The sequence below is a fragment of the Macaca thibetana genome, chromosome 11 (assembly GCF_024542745.1).
Source record: "Macaca thibetana thibetana isolate TM-01 chromosome 11, ASM2454274v1, whole genome shotgun sequence".
NCBI classification, from domain to species: Eukaryota; Metazoa; Chordata; class Mammalia; order Primates; family Cercopithecidae; genus Macaca; species Macaca thibetana.
In genome coordinates this window covers 8,742,827-8,769,753 of record NC_065588.1, presented here as the reverse complement: position 1 = coordinate 8,769,753, position 26,927 = coordinate 8,742,827, and the positions used below count along the sequence as shown (strand labels likewise).

The window sequence follows — 26,927 nt, the reverse complement described above, 5'->3', positions numbered from 1 at the left end:
TTTTGAAAATCCCTAATAAAAACTTGCTGGTTTTATGGCTCAGGGAACATCATGGATCCTGCTGACGTGTGATGTCTCCCCTGGACACCCAGCTTTACATTTCTCTCTCTTGTGCTCTTTCCCTTTATTTCTCTAACCAGCCGAGACACTTAGGAAATAGAAAAGAACTCATGTAAACATTGGGAGCGGGTTCTCCCGATAATGTGGGAACGTTTGGAACTTCCTAGAGTTCCAAAACACAAGTTGCTGAATGACTTTGCCCAAAATGCTGACAGCAATATGGACAATAAAATCCAGGCTTGGTGATCTCAGGTGGAGATGAGCAACTTGTTGGGAACTGGAGCAAAGGTAGCTCTTGTTATGTTTTAGCAAAGAGACTGGTGGCATTTTGCTCTTGCTCTAGAGATTTGTGGAAATTTAAACTTGAGAGAGATGATTTAGGGTATTTAGTGGAAGAAATTTCTAAACAGCAAAGCATTCAAGAAGTCACTTGGGTGCTATTAAAAGCATTCAGGTTTGGTTTTGTTTTGTTTTGTTTTGAGATGGAATCTCACTCTGTCACCCAGGCTGGAGTGCAAATGACTCAATCTCGGCTCACTGCAACCTCTGCCTCCTGGGTTCAAGCAATTCTCCGTCTTAGCCTCCTGAGTAGCTGGGATTACAGGCACCCACCACCACACCCAGCTAATTTTTGTATATTTTTTAGTAGAGATGGAGTTTCACCATCTTGGCCAGGCTGGTCTTGAACTCCTGACCTTGTGATCCACCCACCTGGGCCTCCCAAAGTGCTGGGATTACAGATGTGAGCCACCACGCCCAGCCAGCATTCATTTTTATAAGGGAAGCAGTGCATAAAAGTTTGGAAAATTTGCAGCCTGACTATGCGATAGAAAAGAAAAACCTGGCCAGGTGCGGTGGCTCACGCCTGTAATCCCAGCACTTTGGGAGGCCGAGGCGGGCGGATCACCTGAGGTTGGGAGTTCAAGAACAGCCTGACCGACATGGAGAAACCCCGTCTCTACTAAAAAATACAAAATTAGCTGGGGTGGTGGTACATGCCTGTAATCCCAGCTACTTGGGAGGCTGAGGCAGGAGAATCGTTTGAACCTGGGAGGCGGAGGTTGCGGTGAACTGAGATCGTGCTATTGCACTCCAGCCTGGGCAACAAGAGCAAAATTCCATATAAAGAAAAAAAAAAAAAAAGAAAGAAAAGAAAAATCCATTTTTCTGGCGAGAAATTCAAGCCAGCTGCAGAGATTTGCATAAGTAGCAAGGAGCCTATGATCCCTAAGACCATGGGGAAAATGTCTCCAGGCCGTGTCAGAGAACGGCATGGCAGCCCCTCCCACCACAGGCCCAGGAGGAAAAGTGGCCTCATGAGCTGGGTCCAGGGTCTCTGTGCTGTGTGCAGCCTAGGGACTTTGTGACCCGTGTCTCAGCCGCTCCAGCCGTGGCTGAAAGGGGCCAACATACAGCTTGGGCTGTGGCTTCAGAGGGTGGAAGCCCCAGGCCTTGGCAGCTTCCATGTGATGTTGGGCCTGTGGGTGGACAGAAGTCAAGAATTGAGGTTTGGGAACTTCTGTCTAGATTTCAGAAGATGTATGGAAATGCCTGGATGGCCAAGCAAAAGTTTGCTGCAGGGGTGGGGCTCTCATCTCATGCAGAACCTCTGCTAGGGCAGTGCAGAAGGGAAGTGTGGGATTGGAGCCCCCCCACAGAGTCCTTACTGAGGCACTGCCTAGTGGAGCTGTGAGAAGAGGGCCACTGCCCTCCAGACCCCAGAATGGTAGATCCACCAGCAGCTTGCACCGTGTGCCTGGAAAAGCTGCCGACACTCAATGCCAGCCTGTGAAAGCAGCTGGGAGGGAGGCTGTACTCTGCAAAGCCACAGGGGCAGAGCTGCCCAGGACTAGGAGAACCCACCTTTTATATCAGTGTGACCTGGATGTGAGACCTGGAGTCGAAGACATCATTTTGGAGCTTTAAAATTTGACTGCTCCAGTGGATTTTGGGCTTGTATGGGCCTTGTAACTCCTTTGTTTTGGCCAATTTCTCCCACCTGGAACAGCTGTATTTACCCAATACATGTACCCGCATTGTATCTAGGAAGTAACTAGCTTGCTTTTGATTTTACAGGCTCATAGGTGGAAGGGACTTGCCTTGTCTTGGACGAGACTTTGGACTGTGGACTTTGGGGTTAATGCTGATATGAGTTAAGATTTTGGGGGACTGTTGGGAAGGCATGATTGGTTTTGAAATGTGAGGACATGAGATTTGTAGAGACCAGGGACAGAATGATATGGTTTGGCTGTGTCGCCACCTAAATCTCAACTTGGGCGAATTCCCACGTGTTGTGGGAGGGACCCGGGGGAAGTAACTGAATCAGGGGGGTCTTGATTCCTTCTTACTCTCCATGTCTCTTCCTTCTCTCGTCTCTCTTCTCCCTAATCTCTTCTTTATTTTTTCTTTTCATCTCTTTCCTTTCTTTTCTCTCTGCTTTCCTGTGAATGTATTATTTTCCAAAGGAGGTATACAATTTATGTAGCATAATCATACTGTACTTACTTTTTAGTTAGCATAGCCTAACACATGATAAATGCTCTATAAATATTAGCTATTATTACTAATTTACATTAATATTTAATATATGAGGTAATTTATAGTATTTCATCTTAATATAACTGTATTGATACTATAGCATATAATTATTATATACTGCTATGGTTTGGATATGGTTTGGCCCCTCCAAATCTCATGTTGAAATTTGACCCCCAATGTTGGAGGTAGGTCTAGTGGGAGGTGCTTGGATCATGGGGTCAGATTCCTCATAAATGGCTTGGTGTTCTACCAATAGTAATTAGTGAGTTCTCACTGTATTAATTCTTATGAGAGCTGGTTGTTAAAAAGAGCCTGGCTCCTCCCTCCCCTCTCTCTTGCTTCCTTCCTCTCTTGCCATGTAATAGGTGCACACACCAGCTCCCCTTCCCCTTCATCCATGAGTGGATGAAACCTGTGTCCCTCACCAGAAACAGATGCTGGCACCATGCTTCTTGCACAGCCTGCAGAACTATGAGCCAAATAAACCTCTTTTCTTTATAAATTACCCAGCCTTGGGTATTCCTTTACAGCAATACAAATGGACTAAGGCATATACTATATATAGTTACATATATATATATTAAATTTATATAATACAAATAATCCTGTATTGTAGTCATACAACATATTAGTTATCTATCTAGCCCAAAATTTAACAGCTTAAAACAAAAAACACTTATTTTCCCAACGTTTCTGTTGATTAGTAATCCAAACATGACTTAGCTAGGTACCTCTGGCTCAGGGTATCTCACAAGGCTGTCATCCAGGTGTTAGCTGGTGCTGTCATCATCTCAGGGCCCAACTGAGAGAAGATTCACTTCCAAGTTCATGCACGTGGCTTTTGGCGGGCCTTGGGTTGCTGGCTTTTGGCTACAGACATCAGTGCCTTTCCACATGGGCATCTCAATAAAGCAGCTCACAACATGGCAGCTGGCTTTGTTCAGAGCAAAGAAGAAAGCAGGAGAGCAAGAGGAAGCACCAAAAATAGAAGCCAGAGTCTTCTTGTTACACAATCCGGGAAGTCACACCCCATCACCTCTGCTATGTTCCATTTGCTAGTAGTACCTAAGACCAGCCCACATTCAAAGGGGGAGGATCACACAGAGGATGCAGAACAGGAGATGGGAGGCCAGGCACAGCGGCTCACGCCCGTAATCCCAGCCCTTTGGGGCTGACGCGGGTGGATCACTTGAGCTCAGGAGTTCAAGACCAGCCTGGCCAATGTGGTGAAACCCCGTCTCTACTAAAAATACAAAAACTAGCATGGTGGGGTGGCTGGCATCTGTAATCCCAGCTACTCGGGAGGCTGAGGCATGAAAATTGCTTGAACCTGGGAAGTGGAGGTTGGGAATGAGCCAAGATCGCACCACTGCACTCTAGCCTGGCAACAGAGACTCCATCTCAAAAACAAAGCAAAACAAAACAAAACAGGCGATGGGGATCATTGGGATTCTCTTACAGGCTGCCTAGTATTAATACATATAATTTCTAATACTATATATTTATTATATAGATGTGCTTAAATTACTAATTATATGAGTTATTATTATTAATAACTATATACATTGAACTTTCCTCTTTTAAACCGTATTTGCAAATTCCAGAGTTTCTCTCTCTCTCTCTCTCTCTTTCTTTTTATTTTGGCAGATAGAATGAGAAGATAGATGAATGAATGAATTTTTAGAACTTGTCCTGTTTTGTTTGTCTACAGCCAGTTTTATCAGAGTTATTTATATCTTTTTTGTTGTGGGTTCAGGAACTTGAGCAGAATCTTAAACTTGGATCAAACATTTTACATTTGTGTGGTCAAGAAAGTATGACTGTAACAGTGTAAGACTGACTACCAGTGCCATCAGAAAATTTACACAAAGCAAAATGATGAGACAGAAGCACTAATTATTGTAGATATAAATTCTATATGTTTTACATGAGATAACTTTTACAGTCTTACTGCCAAAATTCCTTTATTTTAAGACTAGCTGTTGTCCAATTTTTCTGCTCCGAGGGAGCCTATTCCTTTTTATTCTATTGCCCCCATATCACTTCAATACATTGATTGCTTGTTCCACTTGCTGAACTCCAGGTATACTACTCTCAAACCGCTTACTTCCCTAAAACATTATCCTCTACCCCCTTGCATTTGACTAAGTTTTTGAATGTTAATATTTCAGAAATAGGAAGTTACTATTTCAAGTCTTCATCTCAATTCAATCCAGTTGACCAAATTTAGATTTTTTTTTTTGAGACAGGGTCTCACTGTGTTGCCCAGGCTGGAGTGTAGTGGTATTGTCATAACTCACTGCAGCCTAGACCTCCTGGGTTCAAGTGATCCTCCCGCTTCAGCCTCCTAAGTTGCTGGGACCACAGGCATATGCCACCATGCCTGACTAATTAAAAACAATCTTTTGGCCAGGTGTGGTGGCTCATGCTTATAATCCCAAAACTTTAGGAGGCAGAGGCGAGTGAATCACCTGAGGTCAGGAGTTCAAGATCAGCCTGGCCAACATGGTGAAACCGTGTCTCTACTAAAAAATACAAAAATTAGCTGGGTGTGGTGGCGGGTGCCTGTAATCTCAGCTACTTGGGAGGCTGAGGCAGGAGAATCACTTGAACTCGGGAGGCAGAGGTTGCAGTGAGCCAAGATTGTGCCATTGTACTCTGGCCTGGATGACAGAGTGAAACTCTGTATCAAAGAAAAAAAGAAAAAAAAATTTTTTTTTCTTTTTTTTTTTTTTTTTTTGTAGAGACAACGTCTTGCCATGTTGCCCAGGCTGCAAATTTTGAGTTTTAATGTGCTAACCATTATGTCAGCTAAAGAGGAGTAAGACAGCCTCTGCCATCAAGAAACACTCAGCCTAGGCTAGGGGCAGTGGCTCACGCTTATAATTCCAGCACTTTGAGAGGCCGAGGCAGGGGGATGACTTGAGCCCAGGAGTTTGATACCAGCCTGGGCAACATAGGGAGACCCCATTCCTATAAAAAATAAAAAAATAAGAAAAAGAAACACTCAGCTTAATAGGGATTAAAGATACGTAAAAGAGTTTAATAAAGTGGATTATATAATTATACAAATAAACAAAGAGTTGATTTAATAGAGGGAATGATTAACTCTTCAGAAGCAGAGGGGACCAGGAAAGGTTTCTGGCAGGAGGTGACATCTAGGCTGGATTTTGATGGACAAACAAGTGTTCCCTAGCCTAAGTTTTCTAAGGACATATGTCTTTTGGCATCTAAGTCCATCTTTTGTGTTTGGCTGTTACTACTTCATTGCTTCATTCCTCTACACACACCACTCCCTCCTCCTGCCCTCCCTGCCTCATATAACCTTCCCCCTTTCTTTTCCTTCCTTTTATGGGAAATTTTTTTTGTGTGTGTTTAGCTCCTGGGTTTAATTTAGTTGGATGGGACTGTAGCAATAACGTTTCTGTACATTTGCCCAGAGGCCTTCAGCTAATGGGTGTATTCTTTACAGGCCAATAAACAGATGAATAAAGCCAGCCTGACATCTCACATCTCTGTCTCTCTCCTCTTTCTTTGCATGTTGCCATCTTTCCCAGACGTTTTATAAAAACTAAAATTTTCCTGGGTAACTCAAATACAGATTGCCTTCATTAAGTCACTTCTATCCCTTCCAGTCAATCCCATGAGGGGCTTTCTTTTTGCTGGAGAATGTGTTGTCGGCCCTCAGGAAATCCAGCCTATGTGGGATGGAAGTATGGGCTACTACTCAATGAGTCAAAAAGAACCCCAGAAAATTATGGGCTTGTAACGCTGCATGGCATTTGCTGGTTTCTGACCATTGGTGCTGATTTTGACTTGATGTAATTAAATGATTAATTGATGTACGATGCAACCGAGGCTGATCAAATCACCCCGAGAAAAGCAAATCTGGGGATCTCTACGCCTGGGGATCCAAACTTGGGCTCTGAAAACAAACAGGGAACTATAGTAGAAAAAAGGGCCCACCATAGTTGCCATGAAAAAATTAACCAACCTTGGCCAGGCGCGGTGGCTCACACCTGTAATCCCAGTACTTTGGGAGGCTGAGGGGAGCAGATCACTTGAGGTCAGGAGTTTGAGACCAGCCTGGCCAACACGACGAAACCCCCTCTCTACTAACAATACAAAAATTAGCTGGGCGTGGTGGCGGGTGCCTGTCATCCCAGTTACTAAGGAGGCTGAGGCAGGAAAATCACTTGAACCCAGGAGGCGAAGGTTGCAGTGAGCCAAGTTCACGCCACTACACTCCAGCTTGGGCAACAGAGCGAGACTCAGTCTCCCAAAAAAAAAAAAAAAAAAAGAAAAGAAAAGAAACTAACCAACCTTGAAACAAACTGCGTTCTCAAAAGTCTCTAAAACTCAACAACATATTGTTGTCCTGCTCTTCTACCAGTTCCTGCCTCACTACCTCTCCTTTCCTTCTAGGATGCTACTTCCTTCCTGTTCTCTTCTTCAGCCCTGCTCTGAACATTCTGTTCCTGTTTTCACTGCCCCAACTCCAGACTACCTCCCACAACCCCAGGAGAACACCCCCTCCCACTGCCTGGGGAGGCTCTCCCAAACTATAGCCTCTAGCCAGGCCAGCACATTGAGGTCATTGCTCTCCCTGCCAAATGACTGGCCTGAGTTCAGTGTCTCCATCTGTCTGAGCTTCATGGAAAACTTGACTGTTGCTCTAGGCTCTTCATTCTATGTCCTGCCTTAGCTATGTCCTGCTTTGCATCTGCCTTTTTGTTTCTTCTCCCCACACCCTTTTCTTTCCCTGACTCTCCTCAGACTAGAATCACATCTGTTTTCTAGCCTCAGCCCCCTCACTGTGGAGCAGATGGAAGAAGAACAAGTTCTGGGGCAGGAAGATCAGGAAGAGCTGGGCGTAGCACTCGGATTGTTCTGCGGACTGACCAGATTCCATGTATCTTAGAGATGTAGCATTTACAGCTCCCTCAGAGGTCCCAGAGGTGCTTACAAAGTGCGATTTGCTTATTTCTGTGTCCACTGCTCTTTCTTCCTCTCAACTAGACTCCTTCTTTCCTTCCTTCCTGCCTTCCATCATACCCCCCTTTTTTTTTCTTCTAGTCTGTAATTTATTATTACTATCTGCTCTCTCTCTCCCTGCACTTTTCTCTAATTTATTTCATCAGGGAGATATATAATGTGGACTAAAGGAACTAACAGATAACCTGAAACTTACATATTTCTATGGCATACAAGGTCCACCATTCCTCTGACTTGAGTTTCTGTAATTCACGTTTGCTCTTGAATTCAAAGCGGGAATGTTTTAGTGGTTGAACCACCAGAGTCTCTATGAATAAGAGCAAATACAAAGTCTTTAAAATTCCTGGATCAAGCCTGAGCAACATAGCAAAATCCTGTCTCTACAAAAAAATAAACATAAATTCACCTGGCATGGTGGCATGCACCTGTAGTCCCAGAGACTTAGGAGGCTGAGGCAGGAGGATCACTTGAGCCCGGGTCAAGCCTGCAGGGAACTGTGATCATGCCACTATACTCCAGCCTGGGTGACAGAGCAAGACCCTATCTTAAAAAAAAAAAAAAAAAAAAAGATTCCTGGATCTGAGAAAGTGTTATCTACACATTACATGATCTAAGGAAAAATATTGGTAGAAAATAAGGCAAGCATAATAACCTTGCCTTTCAATTTTCTTTGGGTATCTGAGGGCATTTTATCCTTAAGATCCCAGAAACCCAGATTCTTAGTTAAGCTCAAACAAAGCCAAAAGACAAAGTAAGGCTGGCACCCCTTTCACGGAGCTTCTCTACATTTGAAAATGATTTGGAGAGTTCTGAAAATTTCCTCAACTTTTTATAACCCCAAGATAGCCAGCGTTCCTCTTGGACAAAACTCATATGGCATCTGTGCTTGCTTGGTGGTGAGAATACATAGGATATCCCCAAGGGAAAAAACCACGAAGAGTCTAAACGTGTAGGTCAAGAAAGAGGCAAAACAAAGTGAGAAAGTGGGATGCAGGAATGATTCAAATACGAAAGATAGGAAGGCTGAGGGAGGAGAATCGCTTGAACTCAGGAGGCAAAGGTTGCAGTGAGCCAAAATTGAATCATTGCACTCCAGCCTGGGTGACAGGAGCAAAACCCTGTCTGAAAAAAAAAAAAAAAAAGAAGCCAGGGAGAGAGAGAAACAGCATCTATAATGTGCATTAAAACACACCGAGGAGGAGATGGAACTTTTCGGTAAGAAGGAACCCAAGGAAAAAAGGAGCGCTGGGACCAGAAAGAAGGCGGATGGAAGAAAGGCAATACATGAGCTGGTTCCAGCTCTTCCAGGGAGCAGCAAGAGCTCTCACCAGTGTGGTCATAACATTCGGAATGAGGGCGTGAGCAACTGCCAATTCCCATCTCCCTTCTCATTCCAGCCTCATTGTAACACTCATTCTACGCCTAGCCTGGCTTTCTTGCTCTCCCTCATCTCATTGTTTCAGAGGAGGCCAAATCTGAAGTCCTTTCCAGGGAGTGGCTCTGTTCATCTTATTCTCCAGCCAAAGTAGGAACAGCGTAAGAGGAGAGAGACACATTCAGCAGCCAAAGGACTCGGTGGAAAGAGCAGAACACCATAGACAGTGAGTTGTTTGATTACCTAAAACCCTAAAGAGACAGAGGGAATGTGGGTATGTCTGTGTGTGTGTGAAAGGGCTGGAGAGGGGCAACGGGGAGCGTCACTGAACTTAGACTTGAGCAGACCTCCCAAATAACCATGGAATTCCAATGAAGGAGATGCCAAGATGAGCAGATGATATGAAAAAGACATGCAGATGAGAAAGGAAGATTCCACATCAGGGATGAAAGAGGCCAAGGGGTAGGGCCAAGTATGGACCATGCAAAATGTAAAATTTCCTCTGACTTGGTAGAAGAGAATAATACAAGCAAGAATAATGGTACGTGACCAAAGAATAGATTTGAGGGAGAAACGAATGTTGGGTGAAAGGTAAGAAAAGAGAGAGAGGGTTTGAGTCATAAGGGAAAATGGAGAAAGTTCTGGGAAGACAAAGAGACAGGGACCTCGGAGGCATCTTTCCCTGGCGCTGAAATGCTGATGTGCCTCTGAGCATCACATTCTCTGCTATGCCCGCCACCCCTATAGATATGTCGCTCTTGGGACCCAAGGTGCTGCTGTTTCTTGCTGCATTCATCATCCCCTCTGGTGAGTCCTTTATTCTTTGCTCCCTGAACCCTCAGCTCCTCAGCTATACATGTGCGTGGCAGGAGATGGGATGGAATGAGGTTGAAGAGGAATAGCAGTAGAGATGCTTGATATTGAGCTCTGGAATTCCTAGTAGAAGAAAAGAACAGATTTTGTGTTAAGGAAAAAAGGTCAGGAATGTGACTAGACTTCAGACTAGGGGAAAGCCTCCCGAGAATTATGAAACTAAAGTGCAACGAAGATACACAAAAATGCACATTAACCACCCAAAGAGGGTTGAATAAACAAATTGCAAAGCAAACAAGAAGCTGATATACAAATGCATACACAAACACAGAGGGGCTACCTAGAAAGAAACTGGACCTGGGCTGGGCATGGTGGGCTCACACCTGTACTCCTAGCACTCTGGGAGACTGAGTGGGGAGGATCACTGAGACCAACCTGGGCAACATAGTGAGACGAGTTAACCTCTTCTCCATTTAAAAAAAAAAAAAAAAAAAAAAGAAACTGGACCAAATTTAAATCTTGAAGAAGAACAGTGAGAATACATACACTATTACCATCATACACGCGGGTATATTCACAGGCATGTGAAAAATATGTGCCACACTGACACAAGAAAAAAGTGATCTTCCCAGATTTCCCAGAATCTGGCTAGAAGATTGGCCACAGAAAGTGAATTTTAGGCTGTAAAGATGTCCTACTCTATTTTTTTTTTCTCCCTCTTCCGATACAGATTGAGAAAAATCATTCTTCTGTCTTGTTCACTAGCATAGCTAGAGGGGAAGCCGTGGGGCTAGAAGAGCAGGAAACACTAGAAGGGCTGCCAGGTCTATCAGTGGAGCTGGACTTCATTCCTGGCCAGGAATGAGGGCAAGAGGGCAGCAGGGCTTTGTTCTCAGGAACTTTTTAAATTTTATTTTACCAAACAAATGCACAGCAGTGAAGGAACTTGTCTTTCTGAAATGTTTCTATTCCTATTGGTTTTGTTCATGGCACTAATGGTCTCAGTAATTTTATATTGAGCTATATAGGATAAGTCACAGAGATAAAGTAGAACCATTTCTCCATGATTTTCTGATTTGTCTCATAAAAGGGTTATGAGGTATAGAGTTGCAGTCACTCACATCTCTTTTCTCTTCCTTTGCTATAGACTGGATACCCCTGGGGGTCAATAGTCAACGAGGAGGTAGGTGAACCCTTGGATAGGGGCTCTGTTGGGGTTCTTATCAGGAAAATTTAGGTAAACAGAGTTAAAAAAATCCTTCCTACTTATCTATCGCTGCCAAAAAAAAAAAAAAAATTTCCTACAACAGAGAGATGCGTTGCCAAAGTGTGAGAAATAGGATCAACTTCACCAGTTTCCACAATCCTATTATCCCATTCATAAAAGTTTCTTGTGTGTGTGTGTTTAAACTACTGAAACACCTTCCCAAGACCTCCTCTATGCCCATTTCTGTTTTCACTCTTCTCTACACATCTCCTATCTTACTCAGAAAATGCTCACTAGTCCTTACAAAAAGCATTCCTTAATCCATGTAACTGTGGAAAAATGAAAGACCGGGTAAGAAGTCATCTTATACCCATAATCCCACCACTTTGGGAGGCTGAGGCAGGAGGATCGCTTGAGCCCAGGAGTTTGAGACCAACCAGGGCAACATTGGGAGACCTCATCTCTAGGAAAAAGAAAAAAAAAAATTAGCCTGGCATGGTGGCGCATGCCTGTGGTTCTAGCTACTTAGGAGGCTGAGGCATGAGAATTGCTTGAACCCAGGAGGCTGAGGTTGCAGTGAGCCATGATCATACCATTGCACTCCAGCCTGGGAAACAGAGTGGGACTGACTCAAAAAAAAAAAAAAAAAAAAATAGAAAAAAGAAGTCATGTCAGTATGTCAGTACTAAGTGAGATTGTGGCATAACCGGGCAAAACCCAAAAGGTATTTTTTGGTTTTTCTGGTTTTTCTGCTTTTTAGGTATTTTTTGCTCACACCATTCTCCGCAGCAAAAATCCCAAAAGTTGTGACTCCTAAAGGACTACTTTCTTCAACTTCATGAAGAAAACTCCATTCTGCCTCAAGGCATTCAACATAATTATAATTTATCTCTTCATTTCTCCCATCCCAGGAGAGTTAGAGGACAGAGCGCTCCAGTATGTAACCTATTAAAAGGATCATGAAATCAACTTAGTGGGTCACAACTGGTATTAGTTTTTTAAATGAATTAAGATAGACCAAAACAAATATACCAGGATGCATTGCATGTGTTTTACAAGAGTAAAGTATTATTTCATACACATTTAATAAAACTTCTCTTAGTTTTCCATATGTATACACCAGGGTACCGTATAATATATTTTTCTTGCAGTGGGTCCTGGTGCAGAAGACAAAAATACAAAAATTTTTTCTGTTATTGGTAAAAATATCTGAATCCCAGAGTTTCTGAATCTAGATCTGAATCTAGGAAAAAAGGGCAGGAATGTGACTAGACTTCAGACTAGGGGAAAGGCCTCTGGAGATTTCAGCACCAGCAAAACTGAAAATCGGAATCCATTTTTCTGGGCTGATTAGGAACCAGTCCTGTGTTATGACTTTAGATGCTTTTCTTGCAGACATATCATAAGGTACGATGAATTGTCTTGCCTGTAATACCAAGCACTTTGGGAGGCTGAGGTGGGAGGATCACTTGAGGCCATGAGTTTGAGATCAGCCTGGGCAACAGAGTGAGACCCTCCCTTTTTGTTTTTTTGAAACGAAGTTTCACTCTTGTTGCCCAGGCTGTAGTGCAATTGCGCAGTCTCGGCTCACTGCAACCTCCACCTCCCACGTACAAGTGATTCTCCTGTCTCAGCCTCCCAAGTAGCTGGGATTACAGGCATGCGCCACCACGCCTAGCTAATTTTTTGCATTTAGTAGAGACAGGGTTTCACCATGTTGGTCAGGCTGGTCACGAACTCCTGACCTCAGGTGATCTGCCCTCCTCGGCCCCCCAAAGTGCTGGGATTACAGATTTGAGCCACTGCTTACAGCCTGAGACCCTGTCTCTTAAAAAAAAAAAAAAAAAAAAAAAAAAAAAAAAAGCCAGGTGTGGTGGTTTGCCAGTTGTCCTAGCTACTCAGGAGGCTGAGGTGGAAGGGATCACTTGAGCCTGGCAGTTTGAGGCTGCAAATGAGCTATTACGGCACCACCGTACTGGCAACAGAGTGAGAGTTTCTCTCAAAAAAAGAAAAGGAAAAGAGAATATGTTAATTTTTTTTTTTCAGAGAGAACTTCATGAATACTAGATAAAGCATTTATATGGTGATAGCTCTTGAAACAGTTGGTTAAACTGAGGTATACGCAGAAAAACTGTACTCTGTCCTGAAATCCCAGAGACAGCTAGGATACATTCTCAAGCCCTCTGTTCTCCCATTGCTTTGCGGCTGTTTCTGTGAGTGGCTGGACTGGAATGTAGCTAGGCCTCTGGAGAAAGGGAACCAGGAAGGATTGGGCTACACCCAGGAGAGACTCCTCTCTTGCAGTCTCTGGAATGATTCAGGTTAGCGGTTTTTCAAATATTCTGTGGGACTGGAAGAGACTTGGATTCCTTTTATTAAAGATTGTTCTTCCAATCAATGACGTCCAGCTAAAAAAAAGAGTGTTCTGAAAGAAGAAATACTATAATGAGTGTGAAAGGTTAAGAGGCTTTTTTGTCAAGGCCGATGACTTTTTTTTTTTTCTTTTTTTTGAAGGAGAGTCTCCCTCTGTTCCAAGCTGGAGTGCAGTGGCAAGATCTTAGCTCACTGCAACCTCCGCCTCCTGGGTTCAATTCATTCTCCTGCCTCAGCCTCCTTAGTAATTTGGACTACAGGCATGCACCACTCATGCCCGGTTAATTTTTGTATTTTTAGTAGAGATGGGGTTTCTCCATGTTGGCCAGGCTGGTCTCGAACTCCTGACCTCAAGTGATTCACATGCCTTGGTCTCCCAAAATGCTGGGATTACAGGCATAAGCCATGAAGCCTAGCCAAACCTGATGAATTTCTATCTGTAATTTAGAAAAAAGGATGAGGTGGGCAAGGGGAACTCCTATGAAATGCTTTATTTGTATTTCACCTTTTAAACAATCATCCATAACTCTGACATGCTTTATAAAAATATTTGTTCCCATCAGATTTACATCTGATGTTTATTTTTATTTTTATTTTATTTTTATTTATTTATTTATTTTTGAGACGGAGTCTCGCTCTGTCGCCCAGGCTGGAGTGCAGTGGCCGGATCTCAGCTCACTGCAAGCTCCGCCTCCCGGGTTCACGCCATTCTCCTGCCTCAGCCTCCCGAGTAGCTGGGACTACAGGCGCCCGCCACCTCGCCCGGCTAGTTTTTTGTATTTTTTAGTGGAGACGGGGTTTCACCATGTTAGCCCATGTTGGGATGGTTTCGATCTCCTGACCTCGTGATCCGCCCGTCTCGGCCTCCCAAAGTGCTGGGATTACAGGCTTGAGCCACCGCGCCCGGCCCATCTGATGTTTATTAATAGAATCCGAAGTTAAAAAAAAAAAGTCAGGCCGGGCATGGTGGCTCATGCCTGTAATCTCAGCACTTTGGGAGGCCAAGGTGGTTGGATCACCTGCGGTCAGGAACTCAAGACCAGCCTGGCCAACATGTTGAAACTCCATCTCTACTAAAAATAGAAAAACTAGTTGGGAATGGTGGCGCATGCCTGTAGTCCCAGCTACTCAGGAGGCTGAGGCAGGAGAATCACTTGAATCTGGGAGGCGGAGGTTGCCGTGAGCCGAGATCATGCCACCACTGCCCTCCAGCCTGGGTGATAGGGCGAGAGACTCTGTCTCAAAAAAAAAAAAAGTTAAAGTAAACTATGTGAATTTGCTGACCCCTAGTGGGTAGAATGGATTATGAATGTAAACTATTTACATTGAAGGGTAATTGCTGATGCAATGTTTGCTTAATATTTATTTATTTTTTAATTATTTTTTTGAGATGGGGTTTCTCTCTTATCGCCCAGGCTGGAGTGCAATGGCACGATCTCGGCTCACTGCAACCTCTGCCTCCAGGGTTCAAGCGATTCTCCTGCCTCAGCCTCCAGAGTAGCTAGGATTACAGGCGTGCACCACCACGCCAGGCTAATTTTTGTATTTTTAGTAGATCACCATGTTGGCCAGGTTAGTTTTGAATTCCTGACCTCAGGTGATCTGCCTGCCTGGGCCTCCCAGTATGCTAGGATTACAGGTGTGAGCCGCTGCACCAGGCCTGTTTGCTAAATATTTAAATGTTGTTTGCTAAGAGAGTAAATTTCAGGTGCTCTTATTATACACATACAAAAAAGGAAACTAATGAGGATATGGATATGTTAATTTGCTTGACTGTAGTAACCATTTCACTTTATACATGTCTATCAAAATGTCACGGTGGATACTATAAACACATACAATAAAATTTATATGTAAATTTAAAAATAAAAGTAAATGTTAATGCTGCTTTGTTATTTTGCTTTATAAAGTAGAGACCACTGGTTTTAGGAAGTGCTATTATTTACAGTTTCAGAAACAGTTTTCTCAGTTTATCCTAATATAATAGATTCTACCTTAAGACCTGGACCATTTTTATTTCTTTTCCTCTGACTTTACTTTCCGATAATCAAATGCAAACCATTCTGTACTTATATTGACATTTTCCCTCCCCATTTTCACCTCACTTCTCAATGAGCATCAGAAAACCATCAACATGGCCGGGCGTGGTGGCTCACGCCTGTAATTCCAGCACTTTGGGAGGCCAAGGCAGGTGGATCGCAAGGTCAGGAGTTTGAGACCAGCCTGGCCAACATGGTGAAACCCCGTCTCTACTAAAAATACAAAAATTAGCTGGGCGTGGTGGCAGGCGCCTGTAATCCCAGCTACTCAGGAGACTGAGGCAGAGAATTGCTTGAACCTGGGAGGCGGAGGTTGCAGTGAGCCGAGATCACGCGCCACTGCACTCCAGCCTGGGCGACAGAGTGAGACTCTGTCTCAAAAAAAAAAAAAAAAAAAAAATATATATATATATATATATATGTATGTATATATTAGCCAGGCATGGTGGTGTGTGCCTGTAATCCCAGCTACTTGGGAAGTTGAGGTACGAAAATTGCTTGAACCTGGGAGGCGGAGGTTGCAGTGAGCCGAGACTGGCCACTGCACTTCAGCCTGGGTGACAGAGCGAGATTCTTAAAAAAAATAAAAAAATCAGTACTACCTTTTATAAACACTCATAAGCATATCAGCAAATTTATACCCAATTATATCAGAATCATGAATGTCAAAATCACAATGCCTTTGGTATAGCCGATTTCATTTTAAATAAGTATTGAAAGGAGGTCATCAATCGTTTGTCATTGTAAGCAATCAAGGAAAAACATTTGTGGGATACTCAGCTCCGCTGGGCACTATGCTTCACAATTTAAGTTATTGGAAGTGGAAGGGTGGCAGGGAGACAATCTCAGAAATTGTTTTCTAATTTTCTTTTCAGACGATGTGACTCAAACGACTCCAGAAACATTCACAGAAGATCCTAGTAAGCTATGCCTTTTTTGTTTGTTTATGTGCTGTTTTATTAGGGATAGATAGATTGAAGGCCATGTCTATATATAGAAAAAGAAAGACTTCAAAAGGGTTGGTGGGTGCTCTGAGTTCATGCAGAGCTCTGTTGCCACCTTAGATGCCAGCATCTCTTTACACACGCCCAATCTTATTCTCTCTTCCATTTCTTTCTGTGATAGTCCCTCAACTGCCCGAGTCCACATACTTTCTCTTCAGCCTTTCTTTCCTCCTTTGAGATCATCATCCCTTTATCCTGCTTTCCTTAGCTACTTTTCCTGACTGCATTTTTTCATTCCTTGTTATGTGTCTTTGCAGATCTGGTGAATGATCCTGCTACAGATGAAACAGGTAAGTTTTACTGTAGTTAAAAAAAAAGGCATAGTTCTTATTAATATTAATTTTATTAATATTATTAATAAGAATTATTATATATAATAATATAAAAATATATTATATATTTTTATATAATATATAAAATATAAAATTAATTAATAATATTAATAAAATAATATTAATATTTATTCCAGCCTTGAATTCATTCTGTGCTTTTGTCTTTGCTTTTGTTTTTTGTTGTTTGTTTTTGAGAGGGAGTCTCACTCTGTTGCCCAGGTTGGAATGTAGTGGCACAATTTCGGCTCATGGCCACCACCACTTCCTGGGTTCAAGGGTTCAAGTGATTCTCCTGCCTTGGCCTCCTGAGTAGCTGGGATTCCAGGCACCTGCCACCACGCCTGACTAATTTTTGTATTTTTAGTAGAGAAGGGATTTCACCATGTTGGCCCAGCTGGTCTTGAACTCCTGGCCTCGGCCTCCCAAAGCGCTGGGATTACAGGCGGGAGCTGCCGCGTCCGGCCTGCTTTTATCTTTGGATACTGAGGTTGTGAGAGTGTTGTTCAGTGACAGTGCTGATTTTTTTTTCTTTTGAGACAGAGTCTAGCTCTGTAGCCCAGGCTGGAATGCAGCAGCACAACCTCAGCTCACAGCAAGCTCTATCTCCTGTGTTCAAGTGATTCTCCTGCCTCAGCCTCCTGAATAGCTGGGATTACAGGCGCCTGCCATCACACTGATTTTTGTATTTTTAGTAGAGAAGGGGTTTCACTATATTCACCAGGCTCGTCTTGAACTCCTGACCTCAAGTGATCCACCTGCCTCAGCCTCCCAAAATTCTGAGATTACAGGTGTGAGCCACTGCAAGCCACCCAGGACTAATATTCTTTAAACAAACTATAATTATTTCCATTAATTCTATTCCCTTATACATAAAACACAAAGCCAGACATAGTCTTCCTCTTGCCACAGTATCTCCATTCTCCCTTTTCTTACTCTGCCTTGCGTTTGCAATTTGAAGCCCTCCTCATACCTGCTGTTTTGTGCCTTTTCAGTTTTGGCTGATATTGCACCTTCCACAGATGACTTGGGTGAGTTCAGATCTGGGATCCCTGGGCCATCAGAGCCATTCTAGGTTTTCCCCAGAGCCCATTCTGGATGGTGTGCAATTGCTGAAGGATCCTAAATAGACAGGATGACAGTTTATGGAGCACATATTTCCAGTAGTTCAATTCAAATTAATGACATTGTTGAACACCCAGTGAACAGGAACTGTGCTAATCTTTCTCTCAAAATTTCAAGACTTGATGGGTAAAGGCAAGACAAAAGTATAAACACGTTTTGGAGGATAAAGGGTAGAAGAAGCAATGCTTCGAATGAATTTTTTTTTTTTGAGACGCAGTCTTGCACTTGTCGCCCAGGCTGCAGTGCAATGGCATGATCTCGGCTCACTGCAACCTCCGCCTCCTGGGTTCAAGTGATTCTCCTGCCTCACACCCTAGTAGCTGGAATTATAGGCACCCACCACCATGCCTGGCTAATTTTTTGTAGTTTTAGTAGAGATGGTGTTTCGCCATGTTGGCCAGCAGGTCTTGAATTTCTGACCTCAGGTGATCCTCCTGCCTCAGCCTCCCAAAGTGCTGGGATTACAGACGGCTAGATTATTTTTTAACAAGACACAGGAGTTCTTGACTAGGTTCAGTGCTGGGGGTGAGAAAAGGCTTTTTCTGGAGGGCACATTTGACTAAGCTGCTTCCTGAAAGACAAGTAGAAATGAACTAAGTTAATAGAAGAGGGAAGAGCTTTTAGATAAGGAAAACAATACAAATCAAAAGGTGTAGGGTGGACAGGAAAACCAACCAGAGAGACGTTCATTTAAGGGAAGATTATAATTAGATTTGTGCATTGGAAGGATCACACCCCACCTCCAAACCCCCTACTGTATTCCCAGGGCAGTGTGGAAAACTGATTTGACCGTGATCTATCGCCTAGAACTGGGAAAACCAGTGGGGCCACTGTTGCAGTGTTCCCAATAAAAGATGCTGGCCTGAATCAAGGTAGAGATAGTGAGAATTAAATGATGTGAGCTATAACGGAGAGGGGATTGTTGAGATGACATCCAGTTTTCTTTTTCTTTTTTTCTCGCTCTGTCACCCAAGCTAGAGTGTGGTAGTGCGATCTCGGTTTATTGCAACCTCCACCTCCCGGGTTCAAGCGATTCTCCTGCCTCAGCCTCCCTAGTAGCTGGGATTACAGGCGCCCACAATCACGCCTGGCTAATTTTTTTGTATTTTTAGTGGAGACAGGGTTTCACCATGTTGGCCAGGCTGGTCTTGAACTCCTGACCTCAGATGGTCCACCCACCTTCGCCTCCCAAAGTGCTGGGATTACAGGCATGAGCCACCACGCTCAGCCATGACATCCTGTTTTCTAGATGTGGCTGTTGGGTGGATAGTGGTCTCAGTCACTGAAGAACAACTAGAATTAGTGAAGGGAAAGATAATTAAGTCAGTTTGAGATACATTGAATGTGAAAGATCTTTGAAATATTCAAGAACTCTTCCATAAAAAGGCAGTTGGATTTATAGGTCTGGAGCTTAGGGCAGAGATGAGATTGGAAATATAGGCTTGGAAATTATCAGCATATAGACCTGCATTGAAACCATGGGATAGATGAGATCTCATAACACAGGTCCTAGTATTCTATTTGCAACACTTCCAGTGACATTTTCCCTGGTAACTCCCCTGACTAGTCTATTCATCTAACCCCTTGACTTATTCTTTATTCTGTGAATAAGGCCCACATTAAATTTGCCCCTAGTTTAGGATGACCCTCATTATTCTTTTTTAATTTTTATTATATTATTGTTTTTTTGAGATGTAGTCTCCCTCTGCCACCTAGGCTGGAGTGCAATGGTACAAACTTGGCTCACTGCAGCCTCTGCCTCCCAGGTTCAAGCGATTCTCCTGCCTCAGCCTCCTGAGTAGCTGGGATTATAGGTGCACATCACCACACCCAACTAATTTTTGTATTTTTAGTAGAGAAGGGGTTTCACCATGTTGGCCAGGCTGGTCTCGAACTCCTGACCTCAAATGATCTATCTGCCTCAGCCTCCCAAAGTGCTGGGATTACAGGTATGAGCCATTGTGCCCAGCTGACCCTCATTATTCTTTGGCAACAACTTTTATCAAAATAATTTATGATGATGTGTCTAATCTACAGAAAATAAATTTTCCCTTTAAGGAAGAGCTTATACAGGATAATAATCTTTTCTCTACTTAGCTCTAGGAAGAAGCTCCTCTAAGCATATAACTCTTTGCCTTGTGTTCCTACTAAATTTGCTTCTTGTCAACAATACAGAGATATTCACAACACAATGAATTTCTCAACTCTTCAGGAAGGAAAGGAGAAAGGAAAAAAAACCCCATCCTACCTCCTAATCTCTTCAATTTCGTGGAGCAAATCAGCTCAATGAAAGTTTTCTTTTAGAAGTTGCTAAGAGTTATTAATTCATTTGCTCCCTATTTATGGGCACTCCAAGCAGGTCCTAAGTGAGGCAGCGTGGCAGTTACAGAGGTAGTAACTTCTAGAATTGGTAATAATGGAATAAAATTTCTGCCTTTCAGCCTCCCTTGGTGAAAAAAATACCACTGCAGGTATGATTGTTGCTTGCATGTCTTCTTTCTTCCTGTGGATTCTTTACCTCCTTGTTCTTTGGAGGTTACTTGGCACATCTTCTAGTTTACTTCCAATTATTTCTCAGAGTATTAGTGTTCTTCACTCCCTTACTCCTTTTTTTAAAAAAATGAGCGCCCGTCATAAAAGTCATGGGGAAAGAATGGAACAAATATTACATGGTCCCCAAATGGCCCTCTCCCTAAAGTACCTTGTACTTTACATGGTGGTTAGTGGATTAGGAAGTGACATCAATTTAACTTCGAGGACTCCATATTACCATAGAGGTCATGGTTAAAATTGTGTTTCCTAATGTACTGATAATTCTGATACATAGCTAGGGTTGAAAACTACTGGAACAGAGAAATAGCAACCTGCCTAAGTAATCATATTTTTTTCAGAATGGGATTATCAGCATTTCTATTTTATTTTATTTTATTTTACTTTATTTTGTTTTGTTTTGTTTTATTCTATTTCTTCTGAGATGGAGTCTTACTCTGTCACTCCAGGCTGGAGTGCAGTGGCATGATCTTGGTTCACTGCAACCTCCGCCTCCCAGGTTCAAGCGACTCTCCCACCTCAGCCTCCCAAGTAGCTGAGATTACAGGCGCCTGCCACGACTCCTGGCTAATTTTTGTATTTTTAGTAGAGACGGGTTTTACCATGTTGGCCAGGCTGGTCTCGAACTCCTGACCTCAAGTGATCTGCCTGCCTCGTCTAGTCCCCCCAAAGTGCTGGAATTACAGGCATGAGCCACCACGCCCAGCCTATTTTATATTTTATAATGGATAATCCTAGAAAGACTTTTTTTTCCTAGAAGTACTTTCAGAGATTATTTTATCTTTTTTTTTTTTTTTTAACGGAGTCTTGCTCTGTCACCCAGGCTGGAGTGCAGTGGCATGATCTTGGCTCACTGCAAGCTCTGCCTCCTGGGTTCACGCCATTCTCCTGCCTCAGCCTCCCGAGTAGCTGGGACTACAGGCACCCGCCACCACGCCTGGCTAATTTTTTGTATTTTTAGTAGAGATGGGGTTTCACTGTGTTAGCCAGGATGGTCTCGATCTCCTGACCTCGTGATCCACCCGCCTTGACCTCCCAAAGTGCTGGGATTACAGGCGTGAGCCAACGCGCCTGGCCTATTTTATCCACTTCTAGTTCCAAGTAGGGAAGCACCAAAACTTCATTTAGTCAATTCCCTCTTGCTGTGTTTTTGGTGAGCAGGAAGGATGTAGCCCAATTTATAATGATTCTCTGCAGAGATTACTCTGTATTTTTTTCCTACTTTATCTATTCTTCCCAATTCCTTTAATACTTTGTTTATGCTACTTTTATTTGGACCTCTTTATTTTTTGTGTTGGGCTTCTTCAGAGTGCTGGGATGAGAAATTTACTTGCACAAGGCTCTACTCTGTGCATCGGCCGGTTAAACAATGCATTCATCAGTTATGCTTCACCAGGTAAGGGATCCCAGAATGCCCAAAAAGCATCTTCTGTGGTAGTGTTTTTGTGTTGGTAACTAATGAGTACCCACTATGGAACTGCAACCTTTGATGGGGGTCCACGTTTTTAGCACAACCCTCCTAGCTATTTCTGAATGTACCAACTAGAACCTGAAGTCTGGGCTGAGGTATACAAAGAACAGGCAGAGTAATAGAACTTAGAAGGGAAATGAAGGTGAGGGCTGGAGGAAGGAGGGTCATGAGGGAAACACTGGCATACTCAATTTATTACCTGATAGAAGGAGGCTGAAGAAAATGGCCCAGCTCTAAGGTAGAAAGTAGTGGGGAGGAATATTAAGCCTGACCCTAGGTAGACTGTGCAAAGTATCACGAAGAAGAATAATTAAAACAATGGCCTTTGCAACAACTTGGATGGAACTGGAGGCCATTATTCTAAATGAAGTAACTAAACAATGAAAAACCAAATGTTGTATGTTCTCACTTATAAGTGGGAGCTAAGCTATGAGGAGGCAAAAGCATAAGAATGATATAATGGACTTTGGGGACTCAGGGGAAAGCGTGGGAGAGGAATGAGGGATAAAGGCTACATATTGGGCAGAGTGTACACTGCTTGGGTGATGGGTGCACCAAAATCTCAGAAATCACCACTAAAGAACTTATCCATGTAACCAAAAACCACCTGTACACCAAAAACTATTGAAATAAAATTTAAAAAATAGAAGAGTAATTAATACCATTCCCTCCCCTATTTTCCAGTGGGGGGCAAAAGTCTGAAATACTTAAGGAAATCCAGTTGGGGAAGAGCAGATAGGGAAAGTGGGGAATACGAGAGTCGAAGAGGCGTCCCAGACCCAGGTTAGTTCTCCTCTCAAGGCTTTCTTCCATCTCCTTCCTTGCCTATGACATTGGGACATCTGCAGTTTACGACGTATGTACATCGTCAACAAGGAGATCTGCTCTCGTCTTGTCTGTAAGGAACACGAAGCTATGAAAGGTAAGATGATGTCTGGATGTTTAATGGAGAGAAGCAGTTATGAGAGGGATAAATAGGGACATGATATTACTATATCCAAAGTCTGGTATTGGGGGAGGGCTTTAGGCTACCCCCTTAGATTCCATCAGTTCCTGCTGGAAGTGATCTCAAATAAACAATCTATGTAAAGCAGTATGCTTGATATACAAACACAACCCTAAGAAAAGTACCCCTAGATCCCTTTTCTACTAGATTGTGACCCCACAGTGTCTCCTATTTGGAGAGCTTTCTGACACTCTGGCTATTTTAAAGATTATTCACTGGGGTTCTAGGGAAAATTTCAAGTCAGCCATTACAGATAATAGACTCTGCTAGTCTGCAGCCATGATCATAACTAAAAATAAAACATACACACACACATGCACTAATTTGGAGACAGTAAGGTTTGGATAGGACCTATAAATTAAAAAATAGATGGGACATTTAGAAATCAGCTACGTTATAAATAGTTCACCAATTCCAGGAACAATGTAAATTTCCTACTGTAACACTTCAGGTAGAAGGAGGTAGAAAGAAGTTATAGGACCAATTACAAGGGCCCAAAATGTGTGGTTATAGACCATACATGGTGGGAACAAAGATACTCTCACCTTCCCCATGGCCAGCCCCGAGTGATGGCTGTGGTTGGTGACAACACCACAGACAAAGCCATTTCTGACTCAGCAGCGCGCTTTGTGCTGAGTTCCTGAGTAAGAGCTGTAGTTAACTTCGCAGAAGGAAACTTGCTCTGTGCCCCCATTGGCTCTGTGCAGGCCACCTGCAAGGGAAGCACCTTGAGATTGAGGATGAGTATTTGGGACTCTAGGCACTTTCAAGTATCTCAGGGGACTTACTAAAGTTAGCTGTTTGCCCATAGTAAGCACATAAATGTATACTGAATGATTAGACTTCATTTTTCTATTTAATAGATCCATGATTAGAAGAATTGGCAGCTGGATATATAAAGGAAACTAACATTTACTGGTCACCTGTGCTAGGTACTTTGCATACATGATTTCATTTTAATACTCAGAAATATACTGTTGAGGTAGGTATTTTAATACTCATTTTACAGAAATGGATAGTGAGGTTTATAAAATTTAAGAAACTTTCTAGGAAGTGGCAAATAACTAGAGTAAGTGGCAGAGCTAGTTAAAACCCAGATCTTTTTCTCTCCAACCTTTTCGCTACACCACACTGCAAAGTCTTCTCTATCCGTTAAAACGAGAGTCTTTGTTATCTTCCTGCATTCTCTTCTCATGATGTTCTGCTTCTCTTCCAGATGAACTTTGCCGTCAGATGGCTGGTCTGCCCCCTAGGAGACTCCGTCGCTCCAATTACTTCCGACTTCCTCCCTGTGAAAATGTGGATTTGCAGAGACCTAATGGTCTGTGATCATCGAAAAAGAGGAAAGAAGAAAAAATATGTGGGTGAGAGGAAGGAGGATCTCCTTCTTCTCCAACCATTGACAGCTAACCCTTAGACAGTATTTCTTAAACCAATCCTTTTGCAATGTCCAGCTTTTACCCCCACTGTCTAATTTTTCACCCAAACTGATAACATTTATCTCATTTTTTAGCACTTAAAATACAAAGTCTATATGATTGCATAATTTTGCTGCTTCTCAATATCATAGACACAGTGAATAGATGATGACTATATGGCTTATATACAAACATTCTATGTACAATTTCAAGGGAGACTAAACTTTAGGCTAGTAATCTTTACTATTGAATCTGTCTGATATAGATCTTAGGGTTGTTGAAGAAGCTACCCTTGTCTATTTGGGCTAACCATAGAACTTCATTTATTTTCCTCACAAGAGTTTCCTAGACCAACTCCCCATCATTCACATGTTCCTCTTTACTCTTTAACTATTTTGCTGGCTTGCCCGAAAATTTGCCTGCCAAGTCTTCCTTATAAGATACATCATGGTAACTTTTGTTGTCCTGTAAGATTCTGCAACACAGTCAAGAATTATACAATTCTACTAGCAATACATAAGGACCCAAAAAGTCTTCTGCTAAGCTCAGAGGCTGGGACTAAAGCATGAGGACTATGCCAGGTATAGAACTTGGACTCATAATTCCCTATCCAATTTTTCATGCAGTTGTCCAGTTGGGAAGTAAGGTTGGAAAGTAAGTCTCATTTACTGATTCGTTTATGGGTAGACTGGGGTTAACCCACCACCACAAAGCAAATTAGAGAGCTTAATGTGAAACCATACCATTGGTTGGCATTTCCTTGAGTTGCTACTTCATTCATCCTCCCAACTTACCAGTGCACGGTAGAAGTATTGTGCACATAGCTTTTGGAATATCCTGACTGGGGCCTAAGAAGAGCATTCAGACTTGAATTTTAATAGGCAGACAGAAAGTTTGCCTAATAGTTAATATGAAAGAGTGAAAGAAACACAATATTCAGACAACCCACATTCTTATCCTGGCTCTAGCAGTAACCGTGTAGCCTTGGATAAGTCATTTTCCTTCATTAGGTCCTGGTTTAATTTCCTCATCTTTAAAATGAGAAGGTTAAATTTATCTTAGTTCTGCCGGGCACAGTGGCTCATGCCTGTAATCCCAGCATTTTGGGAAGCTGAGGCGGGTGGATCACTTGAGGTCAGGAATTTGAGACCAGCCTGGCCAATATGGTGAAACTCCATCTCTACTAAAAATACAAAAATTAGCTAAGCATGGTGGCACGTGCCTGTAATCCCAGCTACTCGGGAGGCTGAGGCAGGAGAATCAATTGAACCTAGGAGGTGGAGGTTGCAGTGAGCCAAGATGGCGCCATTGCACTCTAGCCTGGCTGACAAGAGTAAAAGTCCATCTTAAGAAATATATATATATTATATATATTCTTAGTTCTAAGATTTCCTTTAATTCTGTGATTCTCTGGATTTAAATGCTTTATTCATATTTCTTGAAGCTTAGACAAAGTCTAATTTACAGCAACCATATCTGTTTTATCCTGGTGAGGATAGCAGTCCATAATGGAATAGAACAAAATCCCATTATAACAATTGACAAATTATATATCATGAATCCTTCTGTCTGAATAACTCAATAACTTTCTATAAAAGCCAATGGAATTCAAATAGGAGCTAGGAGACAAGTTACATAAGACAGTGGAGGTTGTATTCCTTTTATATTGCTGAGAAAACTAGTTAAATGATCAGATTCTTGCTGTTAAGAAATATTTAGTTTAATGGGATCTGTACAACTGATTAAAAAGAAATGCTACGAAAAGCCCCAAAGCATATAATCTCTATTCCTTATAGTCTCTAGGATTAAATGTACTCATTTAGACAGACATATTAAATGCATGTTTTAGCCACTTCAGAGAAGCCTCATAGGCACAGAGTTTCCAAGATTCATTTTAAGAATATCTTCGTGAACTTGACCCTTCTACTCCACATTGCAACATTTGCATCAGACAGCATTTCAATTCCAGTATTATGTATATTGCAAATTAAACATTTTAAAATATTTGTTTCCAATTTGTTTCTCAAAATAAAATGTCTTTTGTTCTGGTTCTTTTTCACTTTTATGTTTACAAAAAGGCCTGAATTTATGAACTTTTATTCCACTTTTAAAAATGTGTATCAGCCGGGCGTGGTGGCTCATGCCTGTAATCCCAGCACTTTGGGAGGCTGAGGTGGGTGGATCACCTGAGGTCAGGAGTTCGAGACCAGCCTGCCTAACATGGTGAAACCCCGTCTCTACTGAAAATACAAAAATTAGCCAGGCATGGTGGCGGGTGCCTGTAATCCCAGTTACTTGGGACACTGAGGCAGGAGAATTGCTTGAACCTGGGAGCGGAGGTTGCAGTGAGCTGAGATTATGTCACTGTACTCCAGCCTGGGTGACAGAGCAAGACTGTCTCAAAAAAAAAAAAAAAAAAAAAAATATATATATATATATATATAGAGAGAGAGAGAGAGAGAGCGCGCACAATATTGCTCACATGTCTCTTTTCTGCTATCCTCTATTTTTTCCTTCACTCCATAACTTTACCATCAGTTCCCCAACACTCCAAATGTATTTATACTCCTCCCCATGTGGTCCCCTTTTTCTTTTCTGTCCCCTGCAAGTCTGACAATCTTGCT

At 42.5% G+C, this 26,927-nt stretch overlaps 1 protein-coding gene across 3 annotated transcripts; it reads left to right on the top strand.

Moving 5' to 3' along the window:
- Window positions 1-8,941: 8,941 nt before the first annotated feature.
- On the top strand, window positions 8,942-26,353 carry MFAP5 (microfibril associated protein 5). Of its 3 annotated transcripts, XM_050749575.1 has the most exons (10): window positions 8,987-9,194; window positions 9,716-9,775; window positions 10,929-10,964; window positions 16,276-16,320; window positions 16,662-16,694; window positions 17,729-17,764; window positions 20,300-20,329; window positions 21,717-21,804; window positions 22,728-22,801; window positions 24,102-26,353. In XM_050749575.1, the coding sequence occupies exons 2-10, from the start codon at window positions 9,718-9,720 to the stop codon at window positions 24,212-24,214; spliced, it is 513 nt and encodes a 170-aa protein (XP_050605532.1). In that variant the 5' UTR covers window positions 8,987-9,194; window positions 9,716-9,717; the 3' UTR covers window positions 24,215-26,353. The 3 variants fall into 3 exon arrangements, with proteins under 3 accessions (XP_050605534.1, XP_050605533.1, XP_050605532.1); XM_050749576.1 differs by lacking the exon at window positions 17,729-17,764 and having other exon boundaries at window positions 8,986-9,194; XM_050749577.1 differs by lacking the exons at window positions 17,729-17,764; window positions 20,300-20,329 and having other exon boundaries at window positions 8,942-9,194.
- The last annotated feature ends 574 nt before the right edge of the window (window positions 26,354-26,927 follow it).